The sequence below is a fragment of the Rhinopithecus roxellana genome, chromosome 16, assembly GCF_007565055.1.
Source record: "Rhinopithecus roxellana isolate Shanxi Qingling chromosome 16, ASM756505v1, whole genome shotgun sequence".
Lineage (NCBI taxonomy): Eukaryota > Metazoa > Chordata > Mammalia > Primates > Cercopithecidae > Rhinopithecus > Rhinopithecus roxellana.
This window is the reverse complement of record NC_044564.1, coordinates 49,298,415-49,317,003: the sequence shown is the minus strand read 5'-3', so window position 1 is coordinate 49,317,003 and position 18,589 is coordinate 49,298,415. Positions and strand designations below refer to the sequence as shown.

The 18,589-nt window shown below is 40.3% G+C and overlaps 1 protein-coding gene and 1 long non-coding RNA gene across 4 annotated transcripts in view; one reads left to right on the top strand and one right to left on the bottom strand.

The window, feature by feature from the left end:
* Window positions 1-18,589, bottom strand: part of LOC104662050 — a 53,878-nt gene that overhangs the window by 5,500 nt on the left and 29,789 nt on the right. For both annotated transcript variants that reach the window (XR_004053929.1, XR_004053930.1), the window contains one exon: window positions 5,266-5,401. This is a non-coding gene — a long non-coding RNA (uncharacterized LOC104662050). The remainder of the gene's footprint in view (window positions 1-5,265; window positions 5,402-18,589) is intronic.
* MAMDC2 (MAM domain containing 2) overlaps window positions 1-18,589 on the top strand; it is a 183,668-nt gene that overhangs the window by 161,947 nt on the left and 3,132 nt on the right. For both annotated transcript variants that reach the window (XR_747924.2, XM_010362947.2), the window contains exon 12: window positions 6,749-7,008. Coding sequence is in view for 1 of the 2 variants with exons in the window: in XM_010362947.2 (XP_010361249.2) it covers window positions 6,749-7,008 (260 nt within the window). In the remaining variant the exon portion in view is untranslated. The remainder of the gene's footprint in view (window positions 1-6,748; window positions 7,009-18,589) is intronic.

The window sequence follows — 18,589 nt, the reverse complement described above, 5'->3', positions numbered from 1 at the left end:
TTGTGTCTATTTGAATCTTTTGTCTTTTTTTCTTTATTAGTCTTGCTAGAGGTCTATCAATTTTGTTGATCTTTTCAAAAAAAACAGCTCCTGGATTTAGTGATGTTTTGAAGGGTCTTTCGTGTCTGCATTTCCTGAATTTGAATGTTGGCCTGCCTTGCTAGGTTGGGGAAGTTCTCCTGGATAATATCCTAAAGAGTGTTTTCCAACTTGGTTCCATTCTCCCCGTCACTTTCAGGTACACCAATCAAATGTAGATTTGGTCTTTTCACATAGTTCTATATTTCTTGGAAGCTTTGTTCATTTCTTTTTACTCTTTTTTCTCTAAAGTTCTCTTCTCACTTCATTTCATTCATTTGATCTTCAATCACTGATACCCTTTCTTCCACTTGATCGAATCGGCTACTGAAGCTTGTGCATGCATCATGTACTTATTGTGCCATGGTTTTCAGCTCCATCAGGTCACTTAAGGTCTTCTCTATGCTGTTTATTCTAGTTAGCCATTCGTCTTATCTTTTTTCAAGGTTTTTAGCTTCTTTGCGATGGGTTTGAACATCCTCCTTTCGGTCGGAAAAGTTTGTTATTACCGATCATCTGAAGTTTTCCTTCTCTTAACTCGTCAAAGTCATTCACCGTCCAGCTTTGTTCCGTTGCTGGTGAGCAGCTGCATTCCTTTGGAGGAGAAGAGGTGCTCTGATTTTTAGAATTTTCAGCTTTTCTGCTCTGTTTTCTCCTCATCTTTGTGGTTTTATCTACCTTTGGTATTTGCTGGTGATGTACAGATGGGGTTTTGGTGTGGATGTCCTTTCTGTTTGCTAGTTTTCCTTCTAACAGTCAGAACCCTCAGCTGCAGGTCTGTTGGAGTTTGCTGGAGGTCCACTCCAGACCCTGTTTGCCTGGGTATCACCAGCAGAGGCTGCAGAACAGCAAAACTGCAGAACGGCAGATGTTGCTGCCTGAGTCTTCCTCTGGAAGCTTTGTCTCAGAGGGGCACCCAGCTGTATGAGGTGTCAGTCGGCCCCTACTGGGAGGTGTCTCCCAGTTAGGCTACTCGGGGGTCAGAGACCCACTTGAGGAGGCAGTCTGTCCATTCTCAGATCTCAAACTCCGTGCTGGGAGAACCACTATCTCTTCAAAGCTGTCAGGGACGTTTAAGTCTGCAGAAGTTTCTGCTGCCTTTGTTTAGCTATGCCCCAGAGGTGGAGTCTACAGAGGCAGGCAGGCAGCCCTCCTTGAGCTGCAGTGGGCTCTACCCAGTTCCAGCTTCCGGGCTGCTTTGTTTACCTACTCAAGCCTCAGCAATGGTGGACGCCCCTCCCCAGCCCCGCTGCTGCCTAGCAGTTCAATCTCACACTGCTGTGTTAGCAGTGAGGGAGGCTCTGTGGCTGTGGGACCCTCCAAGCCAGGGGCGGGATATAATCTCCTGGTGTGCCGTTTGCTAAGACTGTTGGAAAAGCGCAGTATTAGGGTGGGAGTGTCCTGATTTTCCAGGTACCATCTGTCACGGCTTCCCTTGGCTAGGAAAGGGAATTCTCTGACCCCTTCCACTTCCCAGGTGAGATGATGCCCCACCCTACTTGAGCTCACACTCCATGGGCTGTACCCACTGTCCAACAAGCCCCAGTAAGATGAACCTGGTACCTCAGTTGGAAATGCAGAAGTCTCCCATCTTCCGTGTCGCTCACGATGGGAGCTATAGACTGGAACTGTTCCTATTTGGCCATCTTGGAACCTCCTCCTCCTATTTTATGGTACTAAATACAAAGGTTTCTGGAACTGGAAACCTTAGTGAATAGTTTCAGCTTGATACCTGCGGCCCAGAGGTGCATAAACTGAAAGCATAGTAGACTTCAGGAGTCACATCTGTAGAGGTATGTATGGTCCAAAGAACAGATGGTTAGAGGAGGCTGTGCAGGCCATCCCTGATTTAGTTAGAGTCCCAACCTGTTGGGAAGAACTGGGCAACCAGACTAGTGCTTCACCCTCACAAAGTAAATGAATTAGTCCATTGTGCCCACGAAAGAAAGAAGTCAATCAAATGATCCTGGGGATAATTAAGAGTTTTCCTGTCTTCCAGAATCTCAGAATAATCCTGGTCAAGACTTGTACTGTTACCAGTAGGAATGCACAACCATCATCCCTAAACAAAAGACAATTCTTAGGTCATCTCTCTCATGTTTAATTCATTGCTTCCCTTCCATTTTGAAAAGACTTCATGTTTCAGGGCCCTTAGTCTCTACTTACCAGTTCCCCAGTGACAGCATCTTCAGAGGAGCTTTTCCCCGCTATTGAGAATTTCATCTATAGCTAAGGTCCTTTACCTGGGATTCAAGTGGGCCTTTTCAGAGCTCCAAAGCTAGGTGTGAAAATTTTTTTCTTGTCTTAAAAATTACTTTTGGGAGGAAATTTTTTTAAGTTAAATGTATTAGGGTACTGTTTGCATCTACCATGCTACTAACTTATGTGTAGGATAGCATGGGATTCCTTTAGTAAATAGTTAAGTGATATACCATGGTCATTTTCATGCCTTGATCTCTCTTTCCATGGAATTAAATTAGACACACCCTTCTGTTAGGATTATGTATATCTGTATTATTGTTTACATTGACCTAACTTAAGTTAGAAAATGTTAAAGAAAATATGTACAAAAGAAAAAGGTTCCTTTCATCGCTGAATGTGCAAAAACCCTGTGCTTCTTGTGGACCAATTTGCTTGCCAGTGAAAGAATGAAGGTAATGAACTCAAAGAATTATCTTATGTGTTCATTTTAAAAATACTTCTGATAGTGTAGAACTTGTTCGAGATGATTTGCTTTGATAAGACTTTAATTTTACCACAACTTGGATTTGCTCTAGTTTGCCTTGAAGCATCATAGTCAAGTGAGTATCTCATTGCCAAGAACTTCCCACATTTGGAGTGACTGTGGTGGAGCTATGTGCCCTAGAAATGGTCAAATTGGTTTGTGCTTAGAGCTGTGGGGAAAAAAATGCATTCATTCATCCATTCAACAGATATTAATGAGCGTCTGTTATGTTCCAAGCACTGTTATAGGACCTGGGAACGTGGCAGTGAACTAAACAAGAAAAAAATCTCTGCTCTTGTGAATTCTAAAGGAAACAGACAGGCAAACATAAAAATAAGAAAATTGTACAGTATATTAAGAGGCAGTTAACTATGGAAAACATATTAAATTAGGGTATAGGGAATGAGGAGTGCCAGGGAAAAGGGATTGCAATTTGGAATAGTATAGTCAGAACAGGTCTAATAGAAAAGGTAACATCTGAGCAAAGACTTAAAGGAGGTAAGAGAGTGAGACCTGAGAATATCTAGAGGAATAGCCAGGGTTAGCACACACAAAGGCCTTGAGGCAGCAGCATACCTGCCATATTCCAGGAATAATACAAAGGCCAGTGTGGCCAAGCAGCACAGTAAGTGAGGAGAAAGCCAGTAGGAATGAGAGAGGTAAGAGAGTAGGTGGGAGATTATATAGGATTCTAAAGCCAATTGTAAGGACTTTACCTTTTACTCTGAAATGCTGAGCCAATGGAAGGATTTAAATGAGTGGTTACGATTTTGCTTTTGCTTTAGAAGGAGCACTATGAATACAGTTTTGAGACGAGATTGCAGGGGACCAGAGTAGAAGCAGACAGAGTAGTTGGGAAGCTTTTGCATAAATCCAAGCAAGAAATGATAGCAGCCTGGACCAGGATGATAGCAGTGGAGGTGATAAGAAGAGAAATGACTGGATTCTGGATGTATTTTAAAGGTAGACCCAATGGGAATTCCTGATAGCCCTGATGTGGAGAAGCAGAGAAAGAGTAGTGGTGTGCAACTCACAGGTTTTGGGTGTGAACAACTGAACATTCAGTCTACTTCAGGCTGTTAGGAAGTTGAGTTTTGAATATGTTCAGTGTGAGATGTCTACCTGACAGTAAGTGGAGATGTCCATTTGACAGTGTGAATGAGTCTAGATTTCAGCAAAAAGGTTGAAAATTTAAATCTGAGATATAACAACATATTTGGTATTTAAAGCCCTGAAACAAGATGAGATCATCAAAGTAGTAAGAATAGTGAAGTAAAAACTGGACCTTGGGGTACTCCAGGGTCAAGAGGTCAGAAAAGAGAGAGTGCAATTGGCAAAAGGTAACCAGTGAGGGAGGAGAAAAAGGAGAATACAATGTCTTGCAAGCCAAGGTAAGAATGTAATTCTACTTTCTGAAGTGGTAAACCACTATGTCCAATGTTACTGATGGTACAGAAATGACAAAGACTGAAAACTGACCACTGGATTTCGTAATGAGGATGTCACAGGTGAGCACTCCAGAACACTGACAGGTTTTTTTGCTATTATTTTTAAGCAGATCATGGGAAAGCTGGCAGCTATGCCATTTCCCTTAAGCCTGCATCTGGATGAAACTACTGCCAATGAGATGAAAAGTTGAAGTTGACTGGATGTCAAATGTAACATACCTGATCAAAGATACTCCCATAATTTTGATTTCTTATTTAAACCAATTAGCCTTCTAATTAAAATTTACTTTTGAACTGGGCTGAAATATATGTAGTCTTTAGAGTATCCTAAAGGAGGTTTTCATTTCTACTTGTTCATTGCATTCAGGAATCCCCAGCTAGTGGAGCCTTTGGTGGCAGCATGCCTTGATAACAGGCAACCTGAAGTGACAGACACAGAACTCCGCTCTGATTCTGCTTCTTTGGGGCAACATCATTCCTTAGATGTGACTGGTTGATGCAGGCCACATCCTGTGAGTCAGCCCAGTTTTGCAGGGTGAAAACTTTATAGAGTAAAACACTGGGGAAAGCTGTTACACAGTGCCCACAATTTATTAAGACCAATGATGCTTTCTCCCACTGTTTTAATAAGTCTATAGAACTCAGATTTGTGTTTGTAGAAATAAGAAAAAGAGAATGGAGAAAGACCTCTCAGGCACATAGAGGGGACTTCCAACCAATTCTTGTAGGGATATCTTGATTGCCATACTTTTGGAAATGATTAGAATTCATCGATTAAACTTCGAACTATAAAGAAACCATTTCATTTGCATGTATTATTTGGGATCTCTTTATTTTTCCTGTTGATTTGGTCACCAATTTCTGCATGAAATAATGAGACGTATGATACTTTGTAAAGATTACTTTTTATATCATATATGTAAAAACAAATCAAAATTGGCAAAACGTTGGTGTTTGCCTGGGCTGCCATAACAAAACATCATAGACTAGGTGGTTTAAACAACAGAAATTTACCTATGACAGTTGTGGAGGCTGTAAAGTCCAACATCAACGTGCCAGCTGTTTCAGTTCCTGGTGAGGGCTCTTTTCCTAGCTTGCAGACAGGCAACATCTTGCTGTGTGCTCACATGGCCTTTCTTGGTGTGTGCATCTGAAGAGAGAGAGACAGAACAAGCTCCCTGGTGTCTCTTCTTATAAGGGCACTACTGTCATCAGGAGAGCTTCAGCCTCATGACCTCATTTAGCCCTAATTTGCTCCCCAGTGCCCCATCTCCAATTACTATCACACTAGGGTTAGGGCTTCAACATATGAATTTGGGGAGACACATACATTCATTCCAAACACAAATGTAACACCGAACAAAGCAACAAAGTTGTATGCAAACTTTCTTTGTATATTTTTCAAGTAGCGGAGGTCTAAACTTTTCATCAAGTGATCAAAGGTTAACAACTACTGATGTAGAGTTCAGGGCCTTTTTTAAAATGGGCCTCAGATGCACAGAATTATATTACCAGTGAGCTACTCTAGAAAAGATCTCTTGCATTACTATTCATATATAGTTTTACTTCAGTGACATGATAGTGATTGTTTAACACAAACTGGCTCTCTTTGGGAAGGATGTGCTGACTTGTATACATGTCCAGTTTCTGTGGTGTAAATAGTCCCATCATGGCCCATTTCCGGCTACCAACGTGAAGTCACTTGGAGCTGAAAGAGGATGCATACAATGGGCTATTGGAAGCCTGTGGAAGTTGGCTGCAGCACACCACTGCCCTATCTTCATGCCGACTAACCCTGTTTCTGCCTGAAACCAATAAATTTTAAAATAGCAATAAAATAAAATTAGAAAAGGAAATTGGAAAGGCAATTTTAAAATATTACAGAATATGTTTTCAAGACTAAAAAAAAGTGACACGAACCATTTTAGAAACTGAGCAGGACAGGAAACAAATAATGGAATATGCATGACATGTGAGTGTATGTCATTATGTTACTTAATACTCACAATTCTGTAGCACAGGTATTAACCCTTATCTTAAAAAGATGAATGTAAGTTCAGAGATTATTCATTAGACCAGAATCACATAGACAACAAATATTAGAGTCAAGACTTGAACCCAGATCTACCTGACTACAAAACCCATTCTCTCTCTCTCTCCAAACCAATGTCTGGAAGCTTTAGAATATTGTCCATGAATGAGTAATATAAATTCTGATGTGTTAATCACTGTATCAGTGGCATAATACTGGTATATTAATTAGCTCTATACAAGACACAAATTAAACTGAATTACAAATCATTTAAGAAATCATTTTGCTGGTCTCATTTTTGTAACTTATTTTCCTTAGATAATATGTATTCTTCAAAATTATAAAACCCTTTCTCAGTACTTTTAGTCAGGTCATCTTGACGTGACACTCTGAAAGAACCTTATGGAAGGAGAAAATGTAATTTGTATCCTTTTTAACAATACCTGCTTTTGCATTCACCTCAAGGCTACTACATGTACATTGAGGCCTCCCACATGGTGTATGGACAAAAAGCACGCCTCTTGTCCAGGCCTCTGCGAGGAGTCTCCGGAAAACACTGCTTGACCTTTTTCTACCACATGTATGGAGGGGGAACTGGCCTGCTGAATGTTTATCTGAAAAATGAAGAAGACAGTGAAGAGTCTCTTTTATGGAGGAGAAGAGGTGAACAGAGCATTTCCTGGCTACGAGCACTGATTGAATACAGCTGTGAAAGGCAACACCAGGTAAGCCAAGAGAGGTAAGAACTAAGCAATGGAAAACATGTAGGAGCTTCTGATGTTCTTTCTTATTCTTGCTACCAAAGATAATATTTTGTTCTTTTTCAGGGTCATAGATAAAGGGAGGATTAAGAAGAAGTAAACATAATTAGTCTATACATTGATTAAATCTAAGCAGTGACAGGGAGAGAAAGTTTTGAGAATTTATGCATAAAGTGATTTTTTTGCAGTTCTATGATAAAAGTATATCTATTTTTGTCTTGATACATTATGGGTGTCAAGTATATTTCTATGTATCATACAAATCTCCAAAACCAAGTCTTTTCTTCTAAATATGGTATTACCTAATTAGTTGCAGCTGCATCTTTTACTCATTACCCACATACATGTAAGAGCTTTTGCCTTAAGCCTCTATTTAACAGTTAGTATGGTCCAAAATTTTTTTTTTTTTATGCCTCTGCCTCCATCACTGCATTGATGCAAAAGAAACAGAGAGACTTGATCCTCAGTCCTTGGTCTCCCCCAGGTCCTCTCACGTGCTATAGAAGACGTCCATCCTAGATGTTCTCTATCATAAAGGAATCTGGGCAGCAATAGGAAACATCCTTTTAAATTCTAGTAGGTAGGGGTTGAACAGCCAATCTAGCCTGGAGAACCAAACCTGCCTTCTGATAGCCACAGATTTTACCTGCCTACCATGGGCCAAAGCTCCAGAAAGCCGTGGGAGATAACCTTCAGATTTCTGATGGTTCTTAAAATTGCTCTGTAGAATTCTCAAGTGTGACCTCCAACTAAAGGCACACCTTCCTATTCATTCTTTCTTCTGGCTGATAAACCTCCTGGATCAGCACTCTTTGTCTTTAACCACTGGCTGCCTAGTCTAAACCCAGATCTTCCTGGGAAGAGAGATCCAAATTAAGAGTTTTATTTTGCACTAACCTATGACCAAAAATAATTTTCTACAGATATAAATGGGATGGAATTGCAGAAGCTCAGATGGCTAAGTTGCAGTGCAATCAAAGGTGCTACATTGTTAAAGAGCAAATGACAGGGAAGACGAGCCATTATCTGGGAAAGGCCCATTATCCCAACATGGATAAACTGTCTAGACATTTGGCAAAGAATAACAGGTAGCTTCAGGAATAATTTTATAGTGATTTAATGTCTGTTCAAAAGAAGAAAGTGGATGGCTCAGGAACTTACTAATATAATTGATCATTATTCAGAGATGATGGATTAATTTTGTTAGGCTATTGGGGTACTCCTTCTCTATTCAAATGGTTCTCAAAGTGTGGTCCAGGTACCAGCAGCATCAGCAACACCTGAAATGCAAATTCACTTAATATGCAAATTATCAGGCCCCACTTTAAAACTAATGAATCAGAAACTGAGGATTTGGGGGCCCCAGAAATGTTTTAATAAGCCCTCCAGGTGAATCTGATGTATGCTAAAGATAGAGAATCTCTATGCTAAACTAAATGAATCTAAATCTTTGGGGATGACACCTGAGCACTGATTTTTTTGTTTAACTCTCAAGCGATACTGATGCACAAGTGCTCTAAGATTTGAGTTCTGGGGACAGGTAACTTCTCAGCATCTAGGCCTTGGGGATCAGACACATGGCCTTGCATATAATAGACTTACTGGGGAGGTAGTTATTTGAAATATTTTTTGAGTACAGAGTAGTGTGGCATCTGAAATGGCATCTAGGGCTCTGCAAATGATGCAGAATAGCCCTGGAGACTTCCAGCTCACAATCTGGGAAGAAGACTCCAGAATCCTCCCCCTTGGCTTAGAATGGAACAGATAAGAATCTCCTCTGGGTTAGTGATTCCCTCAGGAATCCAAATGATGGCAGGGAGACCAGGCTGAACTAGCTGCCCCAAAACATCCTAGTGTCTAATAAAACAGATACACTCATATGCACATAGATCAGCCAACTGCTACATGCCAGGCACTTACAGTGCTAAGAGCTGTACGTAAGTTCTTTCACCTGATCCTATTGCCCCATTTTACAGGTGGGGAAAAGTAAATGTCTGGCTGATAAGTGGCTGAATGAGAACCAGATGTGCATGCTTCCAAAGTTTGTATCCCTAAACCACTGTTCTAACACTGCCTCCCACCATAGAAATTACAAAATAATCCTCATTGGCCTGATGGTCACAAGCACTGCATGATTTTCAAGATATCTTTTACTGTCTGAGAAAGTTTATACATTCTCAAAATGCAGTAATAATTCCTAGTCAGCTGTGCTGACATTGCCAGAGTTAGAGTGAGAATCAAAGGACATTATGTATGTGAAAGGGTTTTATAAACTTTAAAGTATCAAAATAAGATATTATCACTGTTCTAACAATATATTCTCACCTAAGTCTCCCTAGTCACTAATTCATATCACCATGGCAGAACTGGTATTCTCAATAGCTACATCAGGCATCCAGACTGAGCTCCTGTTGAGATCAAAATATCTCATCTCAGTAAATATGTATTGTCCATTTGCTATTCTAGGTGAAGATACTGCAATGAATATAATATATAAAGTTCTTATTTGTTTGGAGTTTACATTCTAGTGGGGAGGAGGTAGGAAAATGCAAGCCAAGGCCAGGCACAGTGGCTCATATCTGTAATTCCAGCACTTTGGGAGGCCAAGGTGGGAGGATTGCTTGAGGCCAGGAGTTTGAGATCAATATGGCAACATATTGAGACCTTGTCTCTAAAAAAAAAAAACCAAGCCAAACAACAAATACATATATATATGTGTATATATATGTGTATATATATGTGTGTGTATGTATATACATGGGTATATATATGTATATATGAATATATACACATACACACATGTATACATATATACATGTGTATATGTATATATGTATGTATGTGTATATACACATATATGTATATATGTATACATATGAATGTATATATATTTATAGAGAGAGAGTATAACATCAGATAATAAGTGCTATGAAGAAGTCAAGCTGAAACTGAGCTCATGGAAGTAGACAGTAGAATGATGGTTACCAGAGGCTGGGGGAAGCAGGAGGAGGGAATGGGGAGTTGTTGGTCAAAGGCTACAAAGTTTCAGATAAACAGGAGGAATATATTTTTGAGATCTGTTGAACAGAGGATGACTGTAGTCAATAATGTATTGCATATTTCAAAATAACTAAGAAAGTAGACTTCACATCTTACCACAAAAAGTGATAAATAAGTGAGGTGATGGATATGTTAATTAGCTTGATTTAATCATCCCACATTTTGTGTGCTTATGTATATATATAATAAATATCACATTGTACCCCATAAAGGTATAAAATTGTGATTAATCAATTAAAAATAAGAAGAAGGGGAGGGGAAATAAGAGGAAGAAGAAGTCAAGTTGATCAGGTGGTGAGGTCAAAAAAGTATTGTGATAATCATGAAAATCCTTAGAAGATGTGGTAGAGTTTGAAATTTATCCCAAAAGCAGTAAGAAGTCATCATACAGCTTTAAGGTAACATCTGATTTTGAAGTGATCACTCCAGCTACTATCTGGAAACTATACTGTAATGGGACAAGGAGACTTTGGGGGCTGCTGCAGTAGTCCTGGCAAAAGGAGTGGTGGCATAGGCTATGCAGCAGAGGTGAGCAGATGTCATCAGAAGCCCACAAGACTTCTTATGTATAGAATGTGGAGTCTGAGGGAAAGGGAGATATCAAGATGACTCCAAAGCTTTTGGCATGAGCAGTTGCTAAAATGAATTCAGATATCATTTATTGAGATGAGGAAGACTTGAGACGGAGCAGACCTGGAGTAAGGGCAGTGTGTGCAGGAAGAAAATTAATAGACTCCTGGGGGGAAATGTTAAGTTTTTTATGTCTATTAGAAATCCAAATGGGTATAAGTAAATAACAGGATATGAGATGAGTTCAGGGAAGAGAACAGAGTTAGGGAAGTAAATGTGTACAGCATCAATGGGAGTGGGCAGGTAGAGATGGTATTTAGAGTGTGGTAGTACTGCTGCCATCTGAGATTGATCCTTTGGGGATAATATGTGGGTGACCTCCTGAAGGCATTCCACTCATTAGATTATCCCTGTGGGAAAAAGAAATGCACCAAATGGCAAATTTTTAATCATGCTCCCTCCTAAGGGATTTATTAGTGCTAAGCAGAAACTGACTCACTATTGATCAAAAGCACAAAATCATTCTGTTTCCTCTGGATTCCTTGATTGCTGCTCCTCCCCTACTTTCATGACTTTTCTTCCTTAATTTCTTAGATTTTGATGCCATTGAAATAAAGTGTTATACAAATTCCCAGCTCACTGAAATATTTACATCCATCATATTATTAATTATACTGCTTAACAGTTAGTAGGAATTTCTATGCACTGCATACTCAGCTAAGACTCAAGTTGGCCAGGTGCGGTGGCTCACACCTATAATCACAGCAATTTGGGAGGCTGAAGTGGGGGGATTTCTTGAGCCCAGGAGTTTGAGACCAGCCTGGGCAGCATGGCAAAACCCTGTCTCTTCTAAAAATACAAAAATTAGCCAGGTGTGGTGGTGCATGCCTATAGCCCCAGCTACTTGGGCACCTGAGGCAGGAGGATCACTTGAGCCCAGGAGGCAGAGGTTGCAGTGAGTTGAGATCCCACCACTGCACTCCAGTCTGAGAGCAAGACTCTGTCTCAAAAAAAAAAAAAAAAAAAAAGACTCAGGTCTCCACAATTTCCTGTTTATGATGCCCATAGTAATTTTTTCTTGGTGCCCCAAGACCAAAAGAAACACCTAACAGTTTCATATATTAAGTATTTGGATTCAAAAAAACTTCAGTATTTATATTCTAACAACTTAGTAGCCATTTGAAAAAAATATTTAAAAATATTTTATCTAATTCTTAACCAAAATTATGTACTAACAAACAGAATGTATATACCTGTTGGGCACAAACTTCCCAACTTGGAATCAGATTGGATACACTACCCTTATTCTATGTTCCACATTGATTTCTACATAATGCTTGCTTTTAATTGCAGCAGCTACCAAAAAACTCAGCTCAATGAAGACATGTTATCAAAAGGAATATAGGTCAATCCCATGTTAAAACTTTGACCTTGAGCTAGCAGGTCACATGGTGTCTGCTAAATACTGAATACTGCCTTGCTTCCCTTAAAATTTCAAACTATCCATAGCACCCCGTGAATGTACTTGGGTACCCTGGGGTACCTCAGCACACACTCTGGGAACCAAGGACATATATTATCTTATTTAATCCTACCTTTGTTATGTTTATTATCTAAATAAACAAGTATTTGTTCAGTAGCTATTTGATTTCGATAGATTTGGTTAGTCTTAAAGTGCAAAGATAAGTCGGCTTAATCCTATTGTCAATGTAGAAAAAGAAAAGGTACTACTACATATTTATAATACAAGGGGGAAATCATAGTACTATAAAATGGTGATCACTACTGTACTAAGAAAATTCAGAGGAGAAAGTTGTATAAAATCAAGTGTTTGGCCAAATCATAGACTATTCAGAATAGAATTCCTTCAGGTAATTTTATTATTCTTTTCATTACAGACTTGAAGGCCAAAAAAACAGATTTTATTGTTGTTCAGAGAACCAAAAGTCTTATTATCTGCACTCCTATCTAGATGTGTTAGGACATTTTTTTCCCTCTTCTTGCTATTTATTTGGATTCTCATTTAGGGTTGTGTATTAATCAGGATTCTCCAGAGAAACTGAACCAATAGAGGAGAGAGACAGAAACAGAAAGTGAGAGAGAGAGAGAGATATGAAAGGGGATGTATTAAGGAAATTGGCTCATATAATTATGAAGGCTGAGATGTCCCATAATATGCTATATATAAGCTGGAGAACCAGGAAAGCTGGTACCATAGCTCAGTCCAAATCCCAAGGCCTGAGAACTAGAGAAGCCGATGGTATAACTATTAGTCTGCAGCCAAAGGCCTGAGAACCTAGGGTGCCACTGGTATAGTTCCAGAAGTCTGAAGACTGAAGAACCTAGAGTTCTGATGTCCAAGGACAGAAGCAGACAGGTGTCCCAGTTACAGAAGAGAAAGAAAACTTGCTTCTCCTCTGCCTTTTTGTTCTATCTGCATCCTCAACCAATCTGATATTCCCCACTGACATTGGGTGAAGACAGATCTTCCTTTCTCAGTCCACCAATTTGAACGCCAATCTCTTTCAGAAACACCCTCACATACATACTGAGAAATAATACTTTACCAGCGATGTGGGTATCCCTTAACCCAGTCAAGTTGACACCTAAAATTCACCATCACAAGTTGGATCCTTAGAATTTTTATAAACAGGGGGGCATGCCCAAGATGGCCGAATAGGAACAGCTCCAGCCTCCAGCTCCCAGCAGGAGCAACACAGAAGACGGGTGATTTCTGCAGTTTCAACTGAGGTACTGGGTTCATCTCACTGGGTCATGTCAGACAGTTGGCGCTGGTCCACAGGTGCCGCCCGACCAGCAAGAGCTGAAGGAGGGTGAGACATTGCTTAACCTGGGAAGCGCAAGGGGGAAGGGAATTCCTTTTCCTAGCCAAAGGAAATTGAGACATACAACACCTGGAAATTTGGGTAACTCCCATCCTAATACTGTGCTTTACCAAGGGTCTTAGCAAACGGCACATTAGGAGATTATATCCCACACCTGGCCTAGAGGGTCCCACGCCCATGGAGCCTCCCTCATTGCTAGCACAGCAGTCTGAGATCTAACTGCAAGGCGGCAGCAAGGCTGGGGAAGGGGCGCCTGCCATTGCTGAGGCTAAAGTAGGTAAACAAAGTTCCTGGGAAGCTTGAATTGGGTGGAGCCCACTACAACTCAAGGAGGCCGGCTGGCCATTGTAGACTCCTCCTCTGGGGACAGGTCATAGCTAAACAAAAAGCAGCAGAAACCTCAGCATAGGTAAACAAATTTCCCGGGAAGCTTGAATTGGGTGGAGCCCACTACAACTCAAGGAGGCCGGCCGGCCATTGTAGACTCCTCCTCTGGGGACAGGTCATAGCTAAACAAAAAGCAGCAGAAACCTCAGCAGAGGTAAACGCCCCTGTCTGACAGCTTTGAAGAGAGCAGTGGATCTCCCAGCACGGAAGTTGAGATCTGAAAACGGACAGACTGCCTGCTCAAGTGGGTCCCTGACCCCTGAGTAGCCTAACTGGGAGATATCCCCCACTAGGTGCAGACTGACACCTCACACCTCACACAACAGGGTACACCCCTGAGACGAAGCTTCCAGAGCAAGAATCAGACAGCAACACTCGCTGTTCAGCAATATTCTATCTTCTGCAGCCTCTGCTGCTGATACCCAGGCAAACAGGGTCTGCAGTGGACCTCAAGCAAACTCCTACAGCAGAGGGTCCTGCTTGTTAGAAGGAAAACTAACAAACAAAGGACATCCACACCAAAACCCCATCAGTACATCACCATCATCAAAGACCAAAGGCAGATAAAACCACAAAGATGGGGAAAAAGCAGTGCAGAAAAGCTGGAAATTCAAAAAATTAGAGCGCAACTCCCCCTCCAAAGGAACACAGCACATCGCCAGCAACAGAACAAAGCTGATGGAAAATGACTTTGATGAGCTGAGAGAAGGCGGCTTCAGTCGATCAAACTTCTCAGAGCTAAAGAAGGAACTACGTAACCAGCGCAAAGAAACTAAAAACCTTGAAAAAAGATGTGATGAATGGCTAACTAGAATAACCATGTAGAGAAGTCCTTAAAAGAACCGATAGAGATGAAAACCATAAGGCGAGAACCACGTGACCAATGCACAAGCTTCAGTAACCCACTCGATCATCTGAAAGAAAGACTATCAGCGACTGAAGATCAAATGAATGAAATGAAGCGAGAAGAGAAGTGTGGAAAAAAAGTAAAAAGAAATGAACAAAGCCTCCAAGAAATACGGGATTATGTGAAAAGACCAAATCTACATCTGACTGGTGTGCCTGAAAGTGACAGGGAAAATGGAACCAAGTTGGAAAACACTCTGCAAGATATCATCCAGGAGAACTTCCTCAACCCAGTAAGGCAGGCCAACATTCAAATTCAGGAAATACAGAGAACGCCACAAAGATACTCCTCTAGAAGAGCAACTCCAAGACACATAATTGTCAGATTCAACAAAGTTGAAATGAAGGAAAAAATGTTAAGGGCAGCCAGAGAGAAAGGTCGGGTTACACACAAAGGGAAGCCCATCAGACTAACAGCAGATCTCTCAGCAGAAACTCTCCAAGCCAGAAGAGAGTGGGGGCCAATTTCAACATTCGTAAAGAAAATAATTTTCAACTCAGAATTTCATATCCAGCCAAGCTAAGTTTCATAAGTGAAGGAGAAATAAAATCCTTCACAGACAAGCAAATGCTTAGAGATTGTCACCACCAGGCGTGCCCTACAAGAGATCTTGAAGGAAGCACTAAACATGGAAAGGAACAACAGGTACCAACCATTGCAAAAACCTGTAAAAATGTAAAGTCCATCAATGCGAGGAAGAAACTGCATCAACTAGCGAGCAAAATAACCAGCTAATATCATAATGACAGGATCAAGTTCACACATAACCATATTAACCTTAAATGTAAATGGACTAAATGGTCCAATTAAAAGACACAGAATGGCAAATTGGATAAAGAGTCAAGACCCATCAGTTTGCTGTATTCAGGAGACCCATCTCACATGCAGAGACACACATAGGTTCAAAATAAAGGGATGGAGGAAGATCTATCAAGCAAATGGAAAACAAAAAAAAGCAGGGGTTGCAATCCTAGTCTCTGATAAAACAGACTTTAAACCGTCAAAGATCAAAACAGACAAAGAAGACCATTACATAATGGTAAAGGGATCAATTCAACAGGAAGAGCTAACTATCCTAAATATATATGCACCCAATACAGGGGCACCCAGATTCATAAAGCAAGTCCTTACAGACTTACAAAGAGACTTAGACTCCCATACAATAATAATGGGAGACTTCAACACCCCACTGTCAACATTAGACAGATCAACAAGATAAAGTCAACAAGGACATCCAGGAATTGAATTCAACTCTGCACCAAGCAGACCTAATAGACATCTACAGAACTCTCCACCCCAAATCAACAGAATATACATTCTTCTGCACCACATCGCACTTATTCCAAAATTGACCACATAGTTGGAAGTAAAGCACTTCTCAGCAAATGTAAAAGAAGTGAAATTATAACAAACTATCTCTCAGACCACAGTGCAATCAAACTAGAACTCAGGACTAAGAAACTCAATCAAAACGGCTCAACTACATGGAAACTCAACAACCTGCTCCTGAATGACTACTGGGTACATAATGAAATGAAGGCAGAAATAAAGATGTTCTTTGAAACCAATGAGAACAAAGATACAACACACCAGAATCTCTGGGACACATTTAAAGCAGTGTGTAGAGGGAAATTTATAGCACTAAATGCCCACAAGAGAAAGCAGGAAAGATCTAAAATTGACACCCAAACATCACAATTAAAAGAACTGGAGAAGCAAGAGCAAACACATTCAAAAGCTAGCAGAAGGCAAGAAATAACTAAAAGCAGAACTGAAGGAGACAGACACAAAAAACCCTCCAAAAAAACAATGAATCCAGGAGTTGGTTTTTTGAAAAGATCAACAAAATTGACAGACCACTAGCAAGACTAATAACGAAGAAAAGAGAGAAGAATCAAATAGATGCAACAAAAAATGATAAAGGGGATATCACCACTGACCCCACAGAAATACAAACTACCATCAGAGAATACTATAAACACCTCTACGCAAATCAACTAGAAAACCTAGAAGAAATGGATAATTTCCTGGACACTTACACTCTCCCAAGACTAAACCAGGAAGAAGTTGAATCCCTGAATAGACCAATAGCAGGCTCTGAAATTGAGGCAATAGTTAATAGCCTACCAACCAAAAATGTCCAGGACTAGATGGATTCACAGCTGAATTCTACCAGAGGTACAAGGAGGAGTTGGTACCATTCCTTCTGAAACTATTCCAATCAACAGAAAAAGAGGGAATCCTCCTTAACTCATTTTATGAGGCCAGCATCATCCTGATACCAAAGGCTGACAGAAGTACAACAAAAAAAGAGAATTTTAGACCAATATCCCTGATGAACATCGATGCAAAAATCCTCAATAAAATACTGGCAAACCGAATCCAGCAGCATATCAAAAAGCTTATCCACCATGATCAAGTGGGCTTCATCCCTGGGATGCAAGGCTGGTTCAACACACGCAAATTAATAAACATAATCCAGCATATAAACAGAACCAAAGACAAGAACCACATGATTATCTCAATAGATGCAGAAAAGGCTTTTGACAAAATTCAACAGCCCTTCATGCTAAAAACGCTCAATAAGTTCGGTATTGATGGAACGTACCTCAAAATAATAAGAGCTATTTATGACAAACCCACAGCCAATATCATACTGAATGGGCAAAAACTGGAAAAATTCCCTTTGAAAACTGGCACAAGACAGGGATGCCCTCTCTCACCACTCCTGTTCAACATAGTGTTGGAAGTCCTGGCTAGGGCAATCAGACAAGAGAAAGAAATAAAGGGTATTTAGTTAGGAAAAGAAGAAGTCAAATTGTTCCTGTTTGCAGATGACATGATTGTATATTTAGAAAACCCCATTGTCTCAGCCCAAAATCTCCTTAAGCTGATAAGCAACTTCAGCAAAGTCTCAGGATACAAAATCAATGTGCAAAAATCACAAGCATTCTTATCTACCAGTAACAGACAAACAGAGAGCCAAATCATGAGTGAACTCCCATTCACAATAGCTTCAAAGAGAATCAAATACCTAGGAATCCAACTTACAAGGGATGTAAAGGACCTCTTCAAGGAGAACTACAAACTACCGCTCAGTGAAATCAAAGAGAACACAAACAAATGGAAGAACATACCATGCTCATGGATGGGAAGAATCAATAGTGTGAAAATGGCCATACTGCCCAAGGTAATTTATAGATTCAATGCCATCCCCATTAAGCTACCAATGACTTTCTTCACAGAATTGGAAAAAACTGCTTTAAAGTTCATATGGAACCAAAAAAGAGCCCGCATTGCCAGACAATCCTAAGTCAAAAGAACAAAGCTGGCAGCATCACGCTACCTGACTTCAAACTATACTACAAGGCTACAGTAACCAAAAGAGCATGGTACTGGTACCAAAACAGAGATACAGACCAATGGAACAGAACAGAGCCCTCAGAAATAATACCACACATCTACAACCATCTGATCTTTGACAAACCTGACAAAAACAAGAAATGGGGAAAGGATTCCCTATTTAATAAATGGTGCTGGGAAAATTGGCTAGCCATAAGTAGAAAGCTGAAACTGGATGCTTTCCTTACTCCTTATACGAAAATTAATTCAAGATGGATTAGAGACTTAAATGTTAGACCTAATACCATAAAAACCCTAGAAGAAAACCTAGGTAAAACCATTGAGGACATAGGCATGGGCAAGGACTTCATGTCTAAAACACCAAAAGCAACGGCAACAGAAGCCAAAATTGACAAATGGGATCTAATTAAAC